We start from the raw sequence: 19965 nt of genomic DNA, 5'->3' as shown, positions 1-19965 counted from the left end.
CCCTCCCTGCCCGGCTCGCCCCTCAGACCCCTCACTCCTGCCCCGTCTCTCCAGTGCCTCCCCAGGTGGTGACCCCTCCCCAGGAGTCGATCCAGGCTTCCCGGGGCCAGACGGTGACCTTCACCTGCGTGGCCACCGGTGTCCCCACCCCCATCATCAACTGGAGACTCAACTGGGGCCACATCCCCGCTCATCCCAGGTGCCACCTGGGCCCAGGGCGGGGTGGCGGGGGTACAGGGGTGGTCCCGCCAGTGCCCCGGCCTGACCCTCTGCTGTCTTGGGTCCTCAGGGTGACCATGACCACCGAGGGTGGCCGTGGCACGCTGACCATCCGTGACGTGAAGGAGGCGGACCAGGGCGCCTACACCTGCGAGGCCATGAACGCGCGCGGCATGGTGTTCGGCATCCCCGACGGGGTCCTGGAGCTCCTCCCCCAGCGAGGTGCGCCGCTGCCCGGCGTGGGTGGGGTCGCGTCCGCCACCCATCCGGCCCCCTCATCCCGCCCCTGCCGCGCAGGCCCTTGCCCGGACGGACACTTCTACCTGGAGCCCAGCGCCTCCTGCCTGCCTTGCTTCTGCTTCGGGGTCACCAGCGTGTGCCAGAGCAGCCGCCGGTTCTGGGACCAGATCCAGTTGCGTTTCGACCAGCCCAACGACTTCAAGGGTGCGTGTGTGGGTGGGTGCTGTGGGACGTGGGAGGCGGACACGGGGAGGACACGTGGGAGGACAGGGCGCGTCAGACTAGGACCAGCGGGCAGGCGCGGACACAAGGCTGCTGACCAAATGCTGAGCCCTGTAAGGAAAGCGCTTGGGGAAAAGCAGACACTGAGGAGAAGCCACGTCCCCTGACACTTGCCCGCTTCCAGTCACGGAGGAGACGTGCTGGGGCCGGGCTCCTGCTGCTCATCGGGCTGCCGTGCGCCCTTGGTCCTGGCTCGCTGGTGTCTCAGTTTGTCCCTCTACAAAATGGGAGTGTGAGCATGGTAATCCCAGCTACTCGGGAGACGGAGGCAGGAGGATTGCAAGTTGGAGACCAGCCTGGGCAACTCGTTGAGAACTTGTCTCAAAATAAGTAGATACATAATCAAGGTATAAATAAAATAAGGTGCTTTAGTCACGCCTCCCAGGTTTTCCTAAGGACCTGAGGGTGACAAAGGTCCCTCAGGACAGTGCTTGGACCGTGGTGAGTGGCAGTAGATACTTGGTAATTCTGTCATCTCCGTTCTTGACATCCTTGTTCTGAGACTGGGAGGGGCCAGGGGTCCCCAGAGTAAGAGACCCAGACTTTGGCGACTTCCCAGCTCTGGGCCGCCCTGCTCACTGCCTGTGTGACCGTCGGCTCCCCCAGGGCCTTTTCCCCCTGTGTATAAAGGCCAGAAGTGGAGGGGCAGGATGGCCAGGCAGCTAAGAGGACACCCAGACATCACACTGACCTGGTCGGGTCCCAGTGGTGTCATTTGCCCCCTGATGTAACATAGCCTCCTGCCGGAGCTTCATTCCCTTCCTGCAGCTTGGAGGATTGCACGTGGGTCTAGGGGTTCGCTCCTGGTACTGGGAGACCCTAACCAATCTTGCCTGGCACACTCCTTAAGTCGGGGACCTCAGGGTTGTGTGGAGCCGCCCTGGTGGCCTCCAGTAGGTCTAGGACACCAACGGCCCCACTTGCTGAGCATTCCGGTGGCCCCACGGCTTGACCCAGGCCACCAGTGAGCGCCAGTCACCAGTGAGTGCCAGTCACGTTTGCATGGTCAGGGCTGTTTACAGCAGGCTCCTGGAGGCTGGGAGGCTGGGAGGCTGGGGGCTGGGAGGCAATGGGCTTCCTGGGTCACGCTGTTTACAGGCAGAGAAGGAAACCAGGGTCATCTGTCTGGAATGTGGATGGTCAGGGCCGGCGAGGATTCCAGGCCCAGCAGGTGCCTGTGGGGATGTTGACCAGGTCGAGGGGCCCTGGGAGCATCACAGTGGGAGGAGGAGGAAGACCTGGCTGATGGGGCCTGGACCGTGTGGTCATTCTGCTCGAGGGACCGGACTCCTCTGTGGTTGCAAGGACTAGGGTTGATGCTTTCCACCGACGGGTGTGGATTCAGTGTAAGGAAGAACTTTCTAAGAGTCAAAACTGTCCCGGGCCGGGAGGGATGGCCCTGGGGGGTAATGAGCTCCCATCAGCTAGAGCTGCACCATCCGGTGGGGAACATCCCCAGCCCTTTTATTTTTTATTTTGAAATAAAATCTCGCTAAGTTGCTGAGGCTGGACTCAAATTTGCTATCCTCCCGCCTCAGCCTCCCGAGGAGCTACGGCAACGTGTGTGGCACCAGCCATCATTAGGCTTGCCATTTTTTGAGCACCTCTGTGGTGCACCCTGTTTTTAAGCATTTCAAATCAGTTTGCTCCTTTTATCTTCATAATAATGCTAAGGGATGGGCCGCTGTTGGCGCCATCTTACAGATAGGGAAACTGAGGTCGCTGCCCAGACTCATGCATTTGGAGGGAGTGGAGCCAGAACTTGGGCTGCCGGGCTTCGGTCTCGCGTGGCTCTCTGCTGTCCCCGCTGGGCTGCTCCAGGCCTGACAGTCCGTGGATCTCTTACCAAGCGAAAAGCTCTGAGAGGTCCTGCAGCAAAGAATCCCCCGACCCTTCACTGATCCCGCAGTTCCCAAACCAGCTCCCCGCAGCGCCGGCCCTCCCGGAGCACGCTCGCAAAGCCCAGCTCCGAACCTTCAGGAGGACGAGGACTGGAAGGGGAGCGTCTTCTGGCTTTTTCTTAACTTTGGGGGCAAGGCCGGTTTTCCTAACTCGGGTTTCCGCTGAGCTTTCCTGCCCCCTTCCACGTGCTGCCCCTGGCGGCCGGGGTCCCCCTCACCGCCCTCACCCTGCAGGCGTGAACGTGACGATGCCCGCCCAGCCCGGCTCGCCGCCCCTGTCCTCCACGCAGCTGCAGATCGACGCCGCCCTGCAGGAGTTCCAGCTGGTGGACCTGTCGCGCCGCTTCCTGGTCCACGACTCCTTCTGGTCTCTGCCAGGGCAGTTTCTGGGCAACAAGGTGAAGGGCCGGCCCTCCCCCGGGAGGCCGAGCGCCCCTCTTGTCCTCGGAGCCCGCTCCGCTTGGCTTGCTCCAAGGCTGGCGGGCAGGGGCAGATGCAGCGCTGGGGGGAGGGGGCACGTGCCCTGGCACAGCCCCGGGCAGCAGCTCGTCCCACAGGGCAGGATCTCTGCCCGCCACTCTTACTTGGCCTCGGGAGAGGGCTGGCATCCCTCCTCCAGGGAGCCTCCCCTGACCATGCGGTACCCAGGCTGCTTGAGTGTGCCCACCTCGCCTGTCTGGGCACACGATCGAGCATCCCAGGGGTGGAGCTGGCATCTTGCATCTCGGGCTCCCTGCTCCACGCCCAGCCCTCGGGGAGCGTCGGGGAGGCCGCTGGGGGGCAGCGGGGCTGGGCGGGCAGCTCACGGAGCCGGTGCCCACATCACCCCACCGATCTGCCTGCCTCTGCCAGGTGGACTCCTACGGTGGCTCCCTGCGCTACAAGGTGCGCTACGAGCTGGCGCGGGGCCCGTTGGAGCCTGCGCAGCGGCCAGACGTGGTCCTGGTGGGCGCCGGGTATCGCCTACTGTCCCGAGGCCACACACCCACCCAGCCCGGGGCCCTGAACCAGCGCCAAGTCCAGCTCTCCGAGGTGAGTGGCGCCTGTGCTGAGGGCCGGGGTGGGGCGCCCGGCGGCGCTGGCCTGTGACCCCGCTGCGCTCACCAGGAACACTGGGTGCACGAGTCGGGCCGGCCGGTGCAGCGGGCGGAGATGCTGCAGGTGCTGCAGAGCCTGGAGGCCGTGCTGGTGCAGACGGTGTACAACGCCAGGATGGCCAGCGTGGGGCTGAGCGACGTCTCCATGGACACCACCGTCGCCCAGGCCACCAGCCACGGCCGCGCCCACAGTGTGGAGGAGTGCAGGTGCTGATCCGGCGTGGTGGGGCCGCGGACCCTGACGGGAGGGAGAGCCGCAGGCCTCAGAGCTTCTGCAGCCCCCTCTGACCTGCCCACAGATGCCCCATCGGCTATTCTGGCTTGTCTTGTGAGAGCTGTGATGCCCACTTCACCCGGGTGCCTGGTGGGCCCTACCTGGGCACCTGCTCTGGCTGCAACTGCAATGGCCATGCCAGCTCCTGTGATCCCGTGTACGGCCACTGCCTGGTGAGTAGTGCTGGCTGGCACTGGACACTGGATAGGGAAGGGGGCGGGGCGAGGGCAGGGTGTGAGGCTCCCTTGTGCCTGTATCACTGCTAGACAAACTGTCAGGACCCTTGGATGCATTAACAAAGATATGGTGTCCAGACATGGGAGGTGAAGCTCTTACTCTCTTCCACCCTGGTCAGACTAATCCCAGAGAGTATTCCTTGAAATATGGGCCTTACAAGGGCATCCCCAAGGAAAAGGGATCTAGATGTCATACTTCATTTCTTAAGAATAGCGGAGGAACTGAGATGGTCATTGCTGACAGAAGAGAAGGCTCGAGCTGGGCAGAACTCCTATCTTCAAATCCTTGAGCACCTGTCAGGGCAAAGGACCAGGGGCCCAGGGGCAGACCTGGCCTGCGGGTGCAGAGTGCAAGTGGGTGGAGGGTTCGTCCTTGTAAAGTAGGCGTTGGGACCTCTGTGAGACTGGCTGCGTGTGAGGTGACGGGCTTCCTGTCCGCCTCAGAGGCCACCCCAGCCCCGCCAGTTCTGCCGCAGACCCTGAGCTGCTGCCCCGCCCTCCTCCTAGAATTGCCAGCACAACACGGAAGGACCCCAGTGTGACAAGTGCAAGCCTGGCTTCTTTGGGGACGCCACCAAGGCCACGGCCACTGCCTGCCGGCCCTGCCCCTGCCCGTACATTGACGCCTCCCGCAGGTCAGACCCTGGGCCTCGCTCTTCCCACGCACCCTTCTGAGCAACGGTCGCTGCAGGCCAGGCCCAGTGGGCGGGAGGCGGCCTGCCCTGCACTGTGTCCCTGGGAGGTGTGGGGCTCCCAGCCTGCCCCACGCACCGCCCACCTGACCCCCGCAGGTTCTCTGACACTTGCTTTCTGGACACGGATGGCCAAGCCACGTGCGACGCATGTGCCCCCGGCTACACCGGCCGCCGCTGTGAGAGGTGAGGGAGCTGTGGCCCGGGGCGGGGACAGGCCGCAGACGGGAGCAGGCCGCTCACGCCCTCTCCCCGCCAGGTGTGCCCCCGGCTACGAGGGCAACCCCATCCAGCCCGGCGGGAAGTGCAGGCCCACCAGTGAGTAGGGGACCCCCTCCGCCCACCAGCCCCATGGCCTCCCTGGGGTCCGCCTGCCCTGACCCTGCCCCAGCCCCGCCCGCCCTGCCAACACCGCCTCGTGTCCCCAGACCAGGAGATCGTGCGCTGCGACGAGCGGGGCAGCGTGGGGACCCCCGGAGAAGCCTGCCGCTGCAAGGTACGCCTGCCGCCTGCCAGCTCTGGGCGGCCGCCCCACCCTCCCCTGCGCTTGGCCTGCTGAGGTCCAGCTGGGGACGGATGGGCCTGGCGCCCGGCCTCAGCAGGAGCACCCCTGGGGGTCGGAACTGGAGCCCAGGTGCTGCCATCCTTGGCGCAGGCATCCTGTCTGCACTGAGCCCTGGCCTTGCCACCAGTCGGCCCTCACGCTGAGCCTTAGGAGAGGGAGGCTTGGAGAAAGGGAGTCACTGCATTAAGGTGGGAAAATCAAGTGTCAGGGGAGGGGAACTTGGAGTCAGGCACCCCAGATGCTTAATGGCAGAGTGGATGAGCAAGCCAAGTGACCTTGAGCAAGTCCTTTCCCATCCCCTCAGTTTTCTCACGAGAGGGCTGGAGATGGCTGTACCTACCTCTGGAGGCACTCGGGGGTTAGGAAGAGAAATCAGCCCGGTGCCTGAAACACTCCGTACATTGTAACAATGGTTTTAATCCGATTGCTTTATTTCAAATCGAGTCTTATTTGGGAGCCCCCTGGCAGGCAAAGAGAAAAGGGGAAGCGGTCGCATAAGCTCCTGCTAGCTTGGGAGGTGCTGTTGAGGCGGTGACACCTCTGTGTACCATCCTTCAATGGCTCCCCTGGGCTTCGGTCTCATCTAGAGTGGGCCGATTCACCCGGAAGCTCCAGGCGGCCCCTTCCGTGGGCTGTCCTGCAGCTCCCAGCTCTGTGCCTGCAGAACAACGTGGTGGGGCGCCTGTGCAATGAGTGTGCCGACGGCTCCTTTCACCTGAGCGCCCGGAACCCCGACGGCTGCCTCCGGTGCTTCTGCATGGGCGTCAGCCGCCAGTGCGCCAGCTCCTCCTGGAGGCGCGCCCAGGTAGCTGCGGGAGGCGGCCAGGCAGCATGGCCCAGGGCGCCCATTGGAGGCTGGTCCCAGGCCTCGGCCCCACCGCGGCCCCTCTCCCCTCCCAGGTTCTGGGGGCCTCGGAGCAGCCCAGCGACTTCAGCCTGACCGACGCCGCGGGCACCCACACCACCAGCCAGGGCATCTTGTCCCCTGCGCCCGGGGAACTGGCCTTCTCCTCCTTCCACAGCCTCCCGCCTGGGCCTTACTTCTGGAGCCTCCCCTCGCGCTTCCGCGGGGACAAGGTGGGCGGGGAAGGAACACCCGAGGCAGCGGTCAGGGCGTAGAGGCCAGAGGTCGCGGTGTCCTGGGAGAAGAGCGAGGGGCCGCGTGGTGACGCTCGACCCCGCTGACCCGTGTCGCAGGTGACCTCCTACGGGGGAGAGCTGCGCTTCGTGGTGACCCATCGGCCCCAGCCGGGCTCAGCGCCCCTGCCCGGGCAGCCGCTGGTGGTGCTGCAGGGCAACGGCATTGTGCTGGAGCACCGCCCCGCGCGGGCGCCCGCGCCCGGCCAGCCCACCACCTTCGCTGTGCCCTTCCGGGAGGTGAGCCTCCGCCTGCAGGAGCCCCTCCTGGGCGGCAGGACGGGCACCCCCGCCTCTCTAGGGGTGGGCACCCAGGAAGTCAGTGGTGACGTGACATCCTCCCTGACAGCAAGCCTGGCAGCGGCCTGACGGACAGCCAGCCACGCGGGAGCACCTGCTGATGGCGCTGGCGGGCATTGACGCCCTTCTGATCCAAGCGTCCTACACCCAGCAGCCCACTGAGAGCAGGTGCCTGGGGCCGGGCGGGGGGCAGGGGCTGGGGTGGGGCCGTCACCTAAGCCATGACCTGCGCGAGCCGGCGGGCCTCCGCTTCCGGCCGCGTGGCCTGTTGGTGCCTCGTCTCCTCCCTGTGAAATGGCGCAGGACGACTGCCTCCCTGTGGCTGTGGCTTTGGTCAGGCTCCCTGAGCAGCGCCTGGGACTGGGGCCGGGTACCTGCGACTCCCAAGGGGAGCCCACAAGGCGGGGAGGGACCGGGCGGGGACGTGGCCTGGGTCAAGTTTGGCCCCCCCGGGCGCTCTGGCAAGTCAGTTGCCCCACGGAGGCCTCTCACTTGGAGGCCTCTCACTTGGAGGCCGAGGGCTTGGTCCTCTGCATCCGCCTGGCATTGGTCACCCAGAGAGCTGGGGCATAACCCGTCTGGGCAAGGAAAGGTCGTCCCTTGAGAAAGTTGCAGGTGCAAGCCATTAGCCACGGCCCCGGCAGCTGCTGGGGATGGAGGCGCCAGCCAGCTGCAGGACGGGGCCACGCAGCACCATGACGGCCCTTGGGAGGACCAACGAGGCCAGTGTGCCTCCCGGCACAGAGCCAGTGCTCACTCGGGTGGTCCTGTGGTGCTCAGGGTCTCTGGCATCAGCATGGACGTGGCTGTGCCTGAGGACACCGGCCAGGACCCTGCGCTGGAGGTGGAGCACTGTTCCTGCCCGCCCGGGTACCGGGGCCCGTCCTGCCAGGTGAGCTCCGGGCCCAGCACCTGTCCAGCAGCTCCACCCGTGATCTCCCTGCCCCCCACCCCGCCAAGTCTCCCCAGCCTCCTACCCCCTCCATCTTCCTGTCCCCAGGACTGTGACACAGGCTACACACGCATGCCTAGTGGCCTCTACCTGGGCACCTGTGAACGCTGCAGCTGCCACGGCCACTCGGAGGTCTGTGAGCCTGAGACAGGTGCCTGCCAGGTGAGTCCGCCCACCTTTCTGCCCACCCTGGGGATCTGTGACCTCCAGGGATCCAGCCTAACCCGAGCTCTGTCCCTCTAGGGCTGCCAGCACCACACGGTGGGCCCCCGGTGCGAGCAGTGCCAGCCAGGATACTACGGGGATGCCCAGCGGGGCACCCCCCAGGACTGCCAGCCGTGCCCCTGCCACGGAGCCCCTGCTGCCGGCCAGTGCGTGCAGCCCCTGCCCTTCCCGCCACCACCCCTGCCTCGCTTCCCGCTCCGGGCCCTGCTGGGGCAGCGGCCAAACCTGCTCGGCCTCCTCCACCTGTGGCTCGAGGAGGGCACCTTGGTGCAGGGCCTCTACTCCCTCATCTGTGAGGCGGGGACAGCTCCCCGTCAGCCCCGTGGAGGGCTGAGCGGAACGGTGCTCCTGCAACGCCGGGCCCACCCTGCCTCCCCCTTCTCCCTGGGCCTGCAGGAGGGTCCTGGGGAGAGGACCCTTCCTCACTGGCCCCTTCCCCATACCCTAGGGCCACCCACACCTGCTTTCTGGACACAGATGGCCACCCTACCTGTGACGCGTGCTCACCCGGCCACAGTGGGCGCCACTGTGAGAGGTGAGGCTGGCCGGGAAGGGTGGAGGTGTGTGGGAGTCCTCAGGTGGGCCCTGCCCTCCTGTCCAGGGGCACCGGGGCCTCCCGCTCTTCCTTACACGGGCCCCTGAGGCAGTCAGCTGCCTCTCCGGCCTCCACCTCCAGCCGTGTGTGCAGAGCCTCCAAGCCCTCAGCTGTGCTGGCCTGCAGCTCACCCTCAGCCCCGCACCCCTGCCCCTCCCAGGCCAGTCCTCCCAGGAGACCTGTTGCCGCAGGTCCTAGGGTGCGGGTCTCATCTCGCTAGCTCACTGGCCTAGAGCACATCCCTGCTCCTTTCTTGCCTGTTTCCCCTTCTGTAAAATGGGTGAGTTAGGCTAAATGGTTTCTTCCGGCTCGTGGGGTCATGAAGTCGGAATGCGGGCACCCGCCACACTCTGTGCCCTCCAGCATCCTGCTCCCTCTCTCTTGCAGGTGCGCCCCAGGTTACTATGGCAACCCCAGCCAGGGCCAGCCTTGCCAGAGTGAGTAGGATTGCAGGGTTGGCTACCCATTCTCCCGGGGGAGCTAGGGCAGGTCCTTTGTTCCCCGGTGACCTGGTCAGTGGCTTTACCTTTCTGAGCTGTGCAGAGCGTCCTCCTCAGAGAGGAACGGGGGCTCCCTCCTTGCCGTTGCTTGCTCTGCTCAGCAGTGGGGCTGGGAGTGCTCGATGGGCCTGGGGGCTCCAGCTGTGGCTCCCCTCCACCTCAGGAGACAGCCAGGTACCAGAGGTGATAGGCTGTGGCTGTGACCCGCAGGGCAGCGTCAGTAGCCAGTGCGACGCTGCTGGTCAGTGCCAGTGCAAGGTCAGTGCAGAGCCCTGTGCTCCGCGGCACCCGAGGGTCGGGCCTGGTGGGGTGGGGTGCAGGAGACCCCGAGTTCCCAGCGCACATCCTGCATCCACCACCCTCCCAGGCACAGGTGGAGGGCCCCACCTGCAGCCGCTGCCGGCCGCAGCACTTCCACCTGAGCGCCAGCAACCCCGAGGGCTGCCTGCCCTGCTTCTGCATGGGCGTAACCCAGCAGTGCGCCAGCTCCACCTACACGCGCCACCAGGTAAGAGCCCTCCAGCCCTGGGCGGGGCTAGCTGCCGCCCCTCCTGCCGCTCCCATGCAGCCAAGTCCCAGCTGCCCCTGACCCCCGTCAGTGCCCATCTCAGCACCAAGCCCAGTGAGCAGACCCCCATCCTCCCGGCACCCACATCACCGCCCCTGCCAGCGCCGAGCCCTGCACCTCCCTTCCCCACCACTTCTCCCCAGCCTGATCTCGGCAGGCCTGTTTCCTGTCCTGGGCCCTCCGGCCCCATCCCCTGGCCCCGCATCCCCGCCCTGTACTCGACTGACCCCTGATCCTCCCTCTGCCGCCAGATCTACACCCGCTTTGCCCCTGGGGACTTCCAAGGCTTTGCCCTGGTGAACCCCCAGCGGAACAGCCGCCTGACAGGAGGCTTCACGGTGGAACCCGTGCCCGAGGGCGCCCAGCTCTCCTTCGGCAACTTTGCTCACCTTGGCCACGAGTCCTTCTACTGGCAGCTGCCAGAGGCCTACCAGGGAGACAAGGTGGGACACAAGGGGGCTGCAGATCCTCCCCGAGCGCCAGTTCTGACCCAGGCCCCTGCCGAGCACCTGGGTCCGAGGGACTCAGACACTGTTCACCCCGGAGGAGTCTTGGAGGGTGGGCCGGCGTCTGCCACGGCACCACACCGTGGCTCAGTGTGTGGCCTTGGGGTGCGGTAGACGTCAGTCTGCACCTCAGCTCAGCTGTGTACTGGCAGGACACCTCCTAATGACCCTTAAGTCCAGGTGGCTGGGGGATTGGCGGCTGTGCCTGGCGCATAATGTGTTCAGCTGTGGTGATGATGAGCTTTCATGCAGTTCTCAGCAAACAGGCTCTGGGCCAGGCCCGTGAAACACAAGGACAAATGGGACACGGTTTCTGTTCATTCATTTGCTCCCTCTGAACTCACAGTCTACACTGCAGGCTCCGTGCTTGGTGTTGGCGTGGTGATTGTGTTATAGGGTGTATCTACCCAGGGCTTATTGTGTGCTAGGCATCGTTCTAAGCAGCTTCACGTTTTGTAGATCACAGCTGTGTGGACCAGTTAGGACCACTGCCCCATTTCCTGATCGAGGAAACAAAATCGAGAGACGCTAGGGAGTGTTCGTAAAGTTCCACAGCTACTAGGTGGCAAGGGCAGGATTTAGACCCAGGTCAGAGGTCGCCCTTAAAGCACTATGCTAGCCAGTGTGGGGATGTGCACCTGTAAGCCCAGCAGTTCGGGAGGCTGAGGTGGGAGGGTCACAAGTTTGAGGTTAGCCTCAGCAACTGAGCAAGGCCCTAAACAACCTAGTCTCAAAAAAGAAAAAAAGAAAAAAAAAAAAAATATATATATATACACACAAATATATAGAAGGATGGGGGATGTAACTCAGAGGTAGAGCACCCCCAGGCTCAATCCCCAGTGCTAGACACAAACAAAAACTAGCTTAACTGATATGAGTGTCTTTATCCCTCTGAAGCAGGTACGGGAAGTAGTGGTGCGGGATGGTGTGGGGGCAGGTCTCTAGGGTGGACTCTGGGGAAGCCTTCCTTAGGAGGGGAAGCTCTGTGGCTACCCTGTCCCTGTTCCATGAGCAGAGCCAGGTTCCCCAGCCCTTCTGCACAGCCGGCCACCTCTGGTCCCTCTCTGTCCTCCGTTTCTGCTCTCCTGGCCTCCCTGCCTCCTGATGGCAGCTCTGACTTTCTCTGTCTCCCCTCCTGGCGGTTCCTGGTGCCCCACAGAGGGAGGCAGACTTGGCGCGCATGCGCCGGGCTCACCAGGTAGGCCTTGCTGTGAGGGTGTGAGGCTGGTGTGATGGGCATGGCGTGTCCTGGGTGCCCTCGCCCTGCGTGTGGACTTGCCTGAGGCAGGGTGGGTCTGCATGCGCTCGGGCCGTCTGATGGCCCCTGGGTCAGGACACTGCTATGCCTGTGCCCCTCGCTGCTGCCGGGAGCATGTGCCTCTGTCCCGCCTCCCTGGATGTGTGCTCTGGCCCTGGTGCCAGCTCTCTAAGTTGGGACAGTGACCGAGGTGGCAGGGAAACTAACTTGATGCTAATCCTTGTGGCCATATCTGACCCCCAGTGCTACCCGGCACTGTCCCCAGGCAACATTAACACCACCGCCAGGTGCACATGGCCCATAGCACCTGGAGTAACCCGTGTGCCGCCCCAGCAGGGGAGCATGCTCCTCTCTCCCCTGCCAGTGTGGCCCTTCTGGCCTCCATGTCCCTGGGAGAGGACCCTGCCCTTGGCTCCAGCTCTGGGACCCTGAGGGGGCTGAGCTGGCCTGTGACCTCCACCCATCAGAACCGCACGTCCCTCTCAGAGGAGCAGTGGCGGGCAGCTGTGACATCTGGGAGGATCTTGGGACCCCTAGAGGGCAGGGTCCAGGCCCAGCGGGCACCGCAGGTAACCAGGGCCTGGCTGGGGCAGGCTGGGGCTGGGCCCCGGGAATGAGCCTTTGCCTGAGACCCTGGCCGTTTGCCCCATGCCATCCAGGCCCAGCCTGATGTCCCCCATTCCTGAGTTCCTGAAATACTCCACAGCCACGTGAATATCGTGGCTGGTGCCCTGGGCCCCCGTGGAGAGGCAGCCCCAGGGAACAGCTTCCCTACCCCAGAGGCCACCGGGACTGCCTCCGGCACTTCTGGCATTGGCTGGACAGAGCTGTCCGCCCCTCTCTTCCCGGGCACCCTTTGGAGGGCTTATCCCCAACGATGGCAGCCTGTAGTCAGCTGGCCCATCCCAGGACACCCCCGCCTGGCTCCTGAGGAGCAGGAGGCAGGGGGTACCGTCCAAGCACAGGCACCGGCCCTTGTGGGGGGGGGCGCAGCCTGGGCAGAGCCTCACGGGTGTCCCTTCTGTCCCTCTGCTCCTTTCCTCCGTCCCCCTCGCCCGGTGTCCCAGGTGGATGAGGCCCAGAGGCGGATGGATGCTGAGATCTGGCAGCTCCTTGCCAGCTTTGCCGCCCACCCCTACCCACCTCCTGGGGAGCTCCCCCCTCGCCCCCAGCCTGCAGCGGCTCTGCCAGCAGCTCCTGGGTCCCGAGCCTCCTCGTCCCGATCCAACCCTCCCTCCTCCTCCTCCTCCTCCTCCTCCTCCTCCTCCTCCTCCTCCTCCTCCTCCTCCTCCTCCTCCTCCTTCTCTGCTTCCCTGTCTTCCCCAGCAAGCTCTCAGGTATGTGCAAGGCACCCACTAGACCCCCGCCCCCGGCTCCAGCCATTTTGGATCTGGCCTCGTAATTTCTCCACTGCCCGGCCCGGCCTTTGCTTCAGATTTCCCTCTAAGTTGATCATACACACCGCCTTGTTGCTGGCTGGACATTTTAAATATGTGTGCGGAGAGCCAGTACATTTTTAAATGTTTACCTATGTGGCACTTAAATCTTGGGGTCACAAGAGGGACACATCAGAGTTGGGGAGATGCTGACCCAGGCCGCACTCAGAGAGAGCAGTCGGGGTGCCTGGGTCCAGAGCGAGAAGTGGTTCCCAGAGGACAGGGCTGGAACCCAGCTGTGGGGCGGGCTGGGCTCTGTCCCCTGCCCTGCGGCTGGGCCACCCGCAGGGCTCTGCTTCCTGCCCCTGCTCTCACCGCCTGCGCTTCTGTCCTAGTTCTCCCTCTCCTACGAAGGCTTCTCTCTGTTTCCTGGAAGTCTCTGGTATTGGCAGCTGCCCCGAGCCTTCCTAGGGGACAAGGTAACGAGGAATCGGGAGGGTGGCAGCGGGTCAGAGAATCCTAATCTGCCCCTTGATCTGACCCTTGACTAAAGCCCTTTGCGGTACAGATGGAGAGACAGGCCTGCAGCGAGGCCCCCCGGGCTGTCCACCTGGGGACTTCCCCAGCCCCAGCTAAGGCTCCCCTGACGCTGTGTCTCAGGCTCTGGCCTGCTTCTTGGTACATTCCAGAAGCACTAAGTACTTGCTGCAGCCAGGCAGGCACCCCTGTCATCCCAGCAGCTCTCCAGAGGCTGAGGCAGGAGGATCGCAAGTTCAAAGCCAGCCTCAGCAACTTAGCGAGGCCCCAAGCCACTCAGTGAGACTGTCTCTAGATAAAAATAAAAAGGGCTGGGGATGTGACCCTGGTACTGCGAGCTGTGTCATGGGCCGGCCGAGGGGCCTGGCCTCCCAGGACTCCCTCCTGGCCTGACTGTCATTCCTGTTGTCCCCATGGTCACTGTCATCCTTGGCCTTGGTTTCACCCAAATGCTGGCATTAACGTTGCCTCTGCCTCGTTCCAGACCACGTAGGGGCCTCTTCAGCGTCTGCATAAGATGGGATAAGTCAGCATTCAGAGACGCCCACAAGCCCGCCAGGGAAGGGGCGCAGGCGTAGGGGGTCTGCAGAAGCCAGGGCGTGGCGGGAGGCGAGGGGAGCTGTCGGGGGTGTGAGTCCTTTCCCGTGTCCTGAATTACTTAATCCTCACAATGCCTCTAAGTATTGCTTTTACTCCTGTTTCCATATGTGGAAAGTGGGGCTCAGAGAGGTTAAGTGACCTGCCCAGGGATGTACAGCCAGCAGAGCTGCAGTTTGAGCCCGGGTCTTTCAGGCTGCAGACGCCTCACCCTTAGTCACTGCGCCACATGCGCCCACAACTTGCCAGAAAGTTGGTCCTATACATGGCTGTGATCTTGCTGGCATCCAAAGTCAATAGGAGACCAGGGGCTTCTGTGGCTGTTTGGCTATTTCCTGCATCCCTAAGCTCACCCTGAGCTGGTGGGGGGCAGCCAGGGCCTGGGTGGCCCAGGCCTAGCAGGTAGTCAGTGCTGGTTGGTAAGTGCTCACCAACTGAATGAGCACCCAAGTGAACCAGTGGGGTGGGCATCCTGGGGTGGCATTGAGCTGACAGTCCCACCTGGTGACTGAGTAGAGAAAGGACGTCCAGTGGGGCAGAGCTGGAGCCTTGGCTGCCCTCTGCAAGCCCCTCTTCCTGTCCTGCCGTAGAAAGCCAGGTCCAGGGGCTTGTCTACAACAAAGACTATTGACTCAGGAAACGGCAGAGTCAAGGACGTCTAGCATCAGGCATGGCTGGATCCAGGGCTCACCAAGCTTTGTCTCAGGTGGTGCCATTTCCCAACTTCTTGTCTGATTAGGGAAGGGAGTCTCTGTCCAGAAGGAGCAGTGCCAGTTTCCCTTGTCCACCCAGGATGGGCACGGGGAGTGGCGGGCTGTGAGACTGGCCAAGCCTGGCTCGTCTTCCACTCTGGGAGAGTCGGGCCAGGCCCCTGCATGTAGAGGAAGCGTCATTCCTTGAAGGCAGCCAGGGTGTAGTTTGCAGAAAGAGGAAAGTGGATTCTGGGCAGACGGAATTCACCTGTGCAGGAGGCGAGACCTCCGAGGGCCGCCCCAGCCCACCCATGACTGAGGACTTTTGGGCTTTGAAGCTTCCCATGGTGGTCACTGCCATTGCCTTGTCCCCTCTATGGGAATGCCTGTAAATGAAAAGGGACTTCAAGCTTCTGACCGGACCTGCAGGCCGTGGGGAATGGAGGGCTCCAAAAGCAGAAGCTGCCCTGGGTCTTTGCGGGTGTGAGTCTGGGAGGGACAGACAGATGGCCTGTTCCCCAGCAAGCACAGGCTGCGCACTGGCCTCTGGGGAGGCGAGTACAGCACCGTGAACAGGCCCCAGAGGCCAGCCCTCGCCTGTGTGGTCCACGCACACTCTGGGGAGGGCGGAGCCAGCCTGTGGACGTGGACTTGCCTCCCCAGGTGGCGGCCTACGGTGGGAAGCTGCGGTACACCCTCTCCTACAGGGCCGGCCCGCAGGGCAGCCCGCTCTCCGACCCCGACATCCAGATCACGGTGAGCGCTGGACCCCATGGTGGGTGGGTGGGAGCCACGCACCCTCCTGGCATCTGTCCTTCAGTCCGACGCACAGCTGGCCTGACACAGGCTGGGGGTCAGGCCCAGGCCCCCCACTGCCTGGTCGGACGGCACTGCGGGGCCTGGCGGTGCCTGAGCCTGGGAGAGTGGAGCGGCTCCCCTCCTGACCCACCCTCGTCCCTCCAGGGCAACAACATCATGCTGGTGGCCTCCCAGCCAGCTCTGCAGGGCCCTGAGAGGAAGAGCTACGAGGTGGTCTTCCGAGAGGTGCGGGCGCTGCTTGGCCTCCCCCACCTCCCCACGCTTGAGGCTGCCCTGCCCCTCGCTGCCCGCTCCTCGCGCAGCCCCCGGTCACTGCCTGGAAGCGGGGTGTGCAGGGCCAGGCGCCTCACCCTCTCTTGCTGCCCCCCAGGAGTTTTGGCGCCGGCCCGACGGGCAGCCAGCCACCCGTGAGCACCTGCTGATGGCCCTGGCTGACCTGGACGAGCTCCTGGTCCGGGCCACGTTCTCCTCGGTGCCGCTGGCGGCCAGCATCAGCGCCGTCAGCCTGGAGGTCGCCCAGCCGGGGCCCCCCAGCGGACCCCGGGCCCTGGAGGTGGAGGAGTGCCGCTGTCCCCCAGGCTACGTCGGCTTGTCCTGCCAGGTGAGTGTGGCTGTCCAGCCATGAAAAGGGCAGGGAAGAGCGCTCTTTCCTCACCTGCGCTTACTCGTCTCCACTGTATACCAGCATCCCTGGCGCTGTGTGCGTGGCGTCTCTCGTTGTAACGCGTATGAACGTCGTCACAGGGATCGTCACGGCCTGTTCTCCATCTAGGGCTCTTGAACCCGCTTTTTCCATTTTGGGGTGAAGTTCTTCAATAAAGACCTTTCCCACCATATGAAAATTCAGAACAGAGTCCCCAGGGTGGAGGTGTCCCCATGCTGCGATGGGCAAGGATACCAGGCAGGGCAGGGCAGACACTGTCCCTGCTTTGGGGTGGCAAGAGAGTGAAGACGGGGGCACAGGGCTGTTGAGAGGGGACGTGGGGGTGGAGGCTGGGCCCAGGGGTCCCCTCCAAGACCCTGGAGGGGGCAGGAGGGAGGTCTGGGTCGGTAGGATCCTGTTGGTGATGGAGACCCACCTTCCTCCGTCCCCAGGACTGCGCCCCCGGCTACACACGTACTGGGAGCGGGCTGTACCTCGGCCACTGTGAGCTCTGTGAGTGCAACGGCCACTCGGACCTGTGCCACCCGGAGACTGGGGCCTGCTCGGTGAGACGCAAGCAAGGCCAGCGCAGGGTCCGCTGGCTGGGCCTGGGCCATCCCGGGGTGGCGTGTGGGATTTGGTAAGGTGGACCTGGATCCAGGGACAAGGTCACAGGGTCGGCAGGCAAGGTCGCTGGGGGGCCCGAGCTATGGCAGAACATGCCTCTTTGTAAAGAGGGTTCGGGTCTCACTGTTTCTGTTTCTTCTCGCCAGGGTGACGCGGGAGCTCTGTAGACGTCAGACTAGAGTTGGTTGTTTTTTTTAGGGCAGGGTTTTTGGTTTTGGGTTTTTCTTCGCACCTGCTGGGCACGGGCTCCACCTGTGCGCCTCCCCCGGCCCAGCCCACAGAGAAAAACCTGGAGAGTTAAAATCCCCTGCGAGCCACCAGCGGGGGGAGCGGGGTCAGCACTGGAGGGGCTCGCTGGCTCCTCCTTCTGGGCAAATGTGGACACTTTGTAGCGTGCGTGGTACTGGGATTGAAGCCAGCGCCTCACGCATACTAGGCAAGTGTCTACCACTGAGCTGCTTCCCCAGCCCTGAATGGTTACACTCTTCTTTTTTTGGGACCAGGGATTGACCCTAGGGGTGCTTAGCCACTGAGGCTCAGCCCCAGCCCTTTATGTTTTTTTTATTTTGAGGTGGGGGTCTCACTGAGTTGCTCAGGGCCTCTCTAAGTTGATGAGGCTGACTTTGAACTTGCCATCCTCCTACCTCAGCCTCCAGAGCTACTGGGATCATAAACTATTCATGCTTTTTAATCCATCTTTTCATTTTGCAAACAAACATGTTTAGCAATCAAATTTTTTCATTTACTAGTTCCTGAATATCTTTTCATAATGCAAGATTTTTAAAATACCAGCCTTACAGGACGTTGTGGGTATGTGGTCCTCCTGGGCACCTGATCAGGGGCAGTGGGTTGATAAAGAGCCACAAGCTAAACACACAGATCAAGGAACGTCCACCAGACACGGCTCTCTCCAGAGGAGTGTATAGCCCACGTGTTTCTGTGACGGAGACTGTATTATCAAAGTCCTATCCCCAAGTACCCAGGAGAACACCTGTGCTTTCTTTGAGGTTTTAGGTTTTTAGGTAGAAAAATATATGAAATGAAATCTACAGCGTCCTTTTCAATAGCTGTTTGGGGGAACACTCTGTAACGGATCCAGGTCCCACGTTTCGCTGCTTCGGGGGGTCGTAATCCCTCTAAGCTGAGTGACCATCCTTCTAACGGAATCTGTGTCCTTGCCTGATCATCTGCGTAAGAAAAGTCCGCAGGCTTGGAATCTCTGGGTGGAGGGATGGCAGAGGCGAGACGCAGGGCAGTCCCGCCTGGGGGCTGGTGCCTGACACGCCCGTGCCCTGCAGCAATGCCAGCACAACGCTGCCGGGGAGTTCTGCGAGCTGTGTGCCCCTGGCTACTACGGAGATGCCACGGCTGGGACACCCGAGGACTGCCAGCCCTGCGCCTGCCCGTTGACCAACCCAGAGAACACGTGGGTGCCCCTCCCAGGCCCAGGCCCAGCACCCTCCACCCTGCCTTGGCTCCCAGGATGCAGGATGGGGACTGGGCTTCCAGTGGCCTGACCGCTGCCTCTCGTCCCCAGGTTCTCCCGCACCTGTGAGAGTCTGGGGGCCGGCGGGTACCGCTGCACGGCCTGCGAGCCCGGCTACACGGGACAGTACTGCGAGCAGTAAGTCCACACGAGTTACAGGGGAGGGGGCAGAGGGCGGATTCCTAGGTGAGAGTCCAGGCGGTGTGGCCCTGAAGTCCACCAAAGCCCTGTCCCTTCCCTGCCCCAGACCCTTCTGAGACTTGCACTGCCCTCAGGACAAGCCCACACCTCTTAGGACCCACCACGCTTTAGTCTCATCCCACTTCTGACACCCAGCTCCGCACGCCGGCTGGACAGACTGTTTGAACTCCTGCTGTTCAGCTCTTGCGCACGCCTTCCTTCTGCATGCGACGGTTTTCCCCGAGCCCTCCCTTTCCTGGCTGACCAGTTCTTAGCCTCCAAGACTCAGCTTCATTCCCTCATTCGACAAATGTGTACTGAGCATCTCCTGTGGGCCATGCACTATGCAGAGGTGTTGATAGAGTGGGAGCAAAAGAGATTCCATCTCGGTCCTCACGGAGTCTGCCACCTAGAAGAGGAAGAGAGTCAGTACAAACGTACGGTGTGCACACTGCGATCAGTTCCCTGAAGGAAGAGTGCAGCCTGCTCTGAGGAGATCCAGCTCAGAGTCCCATCGCTGGGGAGCCTCCTGCCCTGTACCCTGAGGCCAACCCTCTACGTGGCGTTTGCAGTTACCTCGTTCTGCAAAGTCGAGGGCTTTGTCACCTTCACTCTCCACCTAGGGCCTGGCACGTAGTAGTTGCTTAATAAACATTTCCCTCCCCGTTATGCTCCCTTACCCTCCCCTTTCTCAGCTCAGGCCTGGACTGGGGACTGTTTGGTCCTTCAGTTCCCTCCAAAGCCCTGAGCCTCCTCACCCCCACTAAGCAGCCGGCTGAGCTTCCAGCTGCGCAAGTTCACCACGAGGCCCAGGGTCCCTTATGGTTTGACAGCAGGTCCTTGTTCCTCCTGACAGGTGTGCCCCAGGTTACACAGGGAACCCCAACGTGCGAGGGGGCCGGTGCCTGCCACAGGGTAAGTGGGCCCACAGCCCAGGTGGTGACAGCGGGCAAGGCGGGGAACCTAGGGAGTCTGGGGGACACAGGCTGAGGCTGGAGAGAGAAGCCTGGGAACGCTGCGTGCCAGGCGTCCTGCCGGAACGGCCCTCCTTCCTCTGCCCACCCCAGCAGATCAAGCCCCACTGGTGGTCCAGGTCCACCCTGCTCGGAGCATAGTGGCCCAGGGTGGCCCTCACTCCCTGCGGTGCCAGGTCAGCGGGAGCCCACCCCACTACTTCTACTGGTCCCGCGAGGATGGGCGGCCTGTGCCCAGCAGCACCCAGCAGCGACATCAAGGTGCGTGGCCCTGGATCTGAGCCCCTGAGTCACCCCGTTGAGAGGGGAGGGCGGGCCTGCCCCTGCCCACTCAGGTACTGCCCCTGCTTGCAGGGCGGGTCGGGAGGGATGTGAAACTCAAAAGTGGCCCTCCCCACAGGCTCTGAGCTTCACTTGCCCAGCGGGCAGCCCTCCGACCCTAGCCCTAACCCTAACCCTAACCGTGGCTCTAACCCTAACCCTCCAA

At 63.1% G+C, this 19965-nt stretch overlaps 1 protein-coding gene across 1 annotated transcript in view; it reads left to right on the top strand.

Moving 5' to 3' along the window:
- The window catches only part of HSPG2 (heparan sulfate proteoglycan 2), an 87146-nt gene that overhangs the window by 39356 nt on the left and 27825 nt on the right, over positions 1-19965 (top strand). Inside the window, 31 exon segments of the mRNA XM_079128484.1 lie at positions 55-199; positions 290-441; positions 517-663; positions 2877-3040; positions 3495-3674; positions 3750-3946; positions 4039-4186; positions 4757-4884; positions 5041-5127; positions 5201-5259; positions 5370-5437; positions 6171-6311; positions 6407-6583; positions 6704-6883; positions 6993-7111; positions 7724-7835; positions 7944-8057; positions 8139-8266; positions 8569-8655; positions 9103-9152; positions 9379-9473; positions 9583-9723; positions 10035-10226; positions 15413-15505; positions 15713-15793; positions 15939-16169; positions 16664-16777; positions 18137-18264; positions 18376-18462; positions 19361-19419; positions 19572-19739. Of these exon segments, the coding sequence (XP_078984610.1) occupies positions 55-199; positions 290-441; positions 517-663; positions 2877-3040; positions 3495-3674; positions 3750-3946; positions 4039-4186; positions 4757-4884; positions 5041-5127; positions 5201-5259; positions 5370-5437; positions 6171-6311; positions 6407-6583; positions 6704-6883; positions 6993-7111; positions 7724-7835; positions 7944-8057; positions 8139-8266; positions 8569-8655; positions 9103-9152; positions 9379-9473; positions 9583-9723; positions 10035-10226; positions 15413-15505; positions 15713-15793; positions 15939-16169; positions 16664-16777; positions 18137-18264; positions 18376-18462; positions 19361-19419; positions 19572-19739 (3972 nt within the window).

This window comes from Sciurus vulgaris (assembly GCF_902686455.1).
Source record: "Sciurus vulgaris genome assembly, chromosome: 1".
Classification (NCBI taxonomy): Eukaryota; Metazoa; Chordata; class Mammalia; order Rodentia; family Sciuridae; genus Sciurus; species Sciurus vulgaris.
Note: the sequence above shows the minus strand (reverse complement) of the source record. Positions and strands in the feature narration are given on the sequence as shown.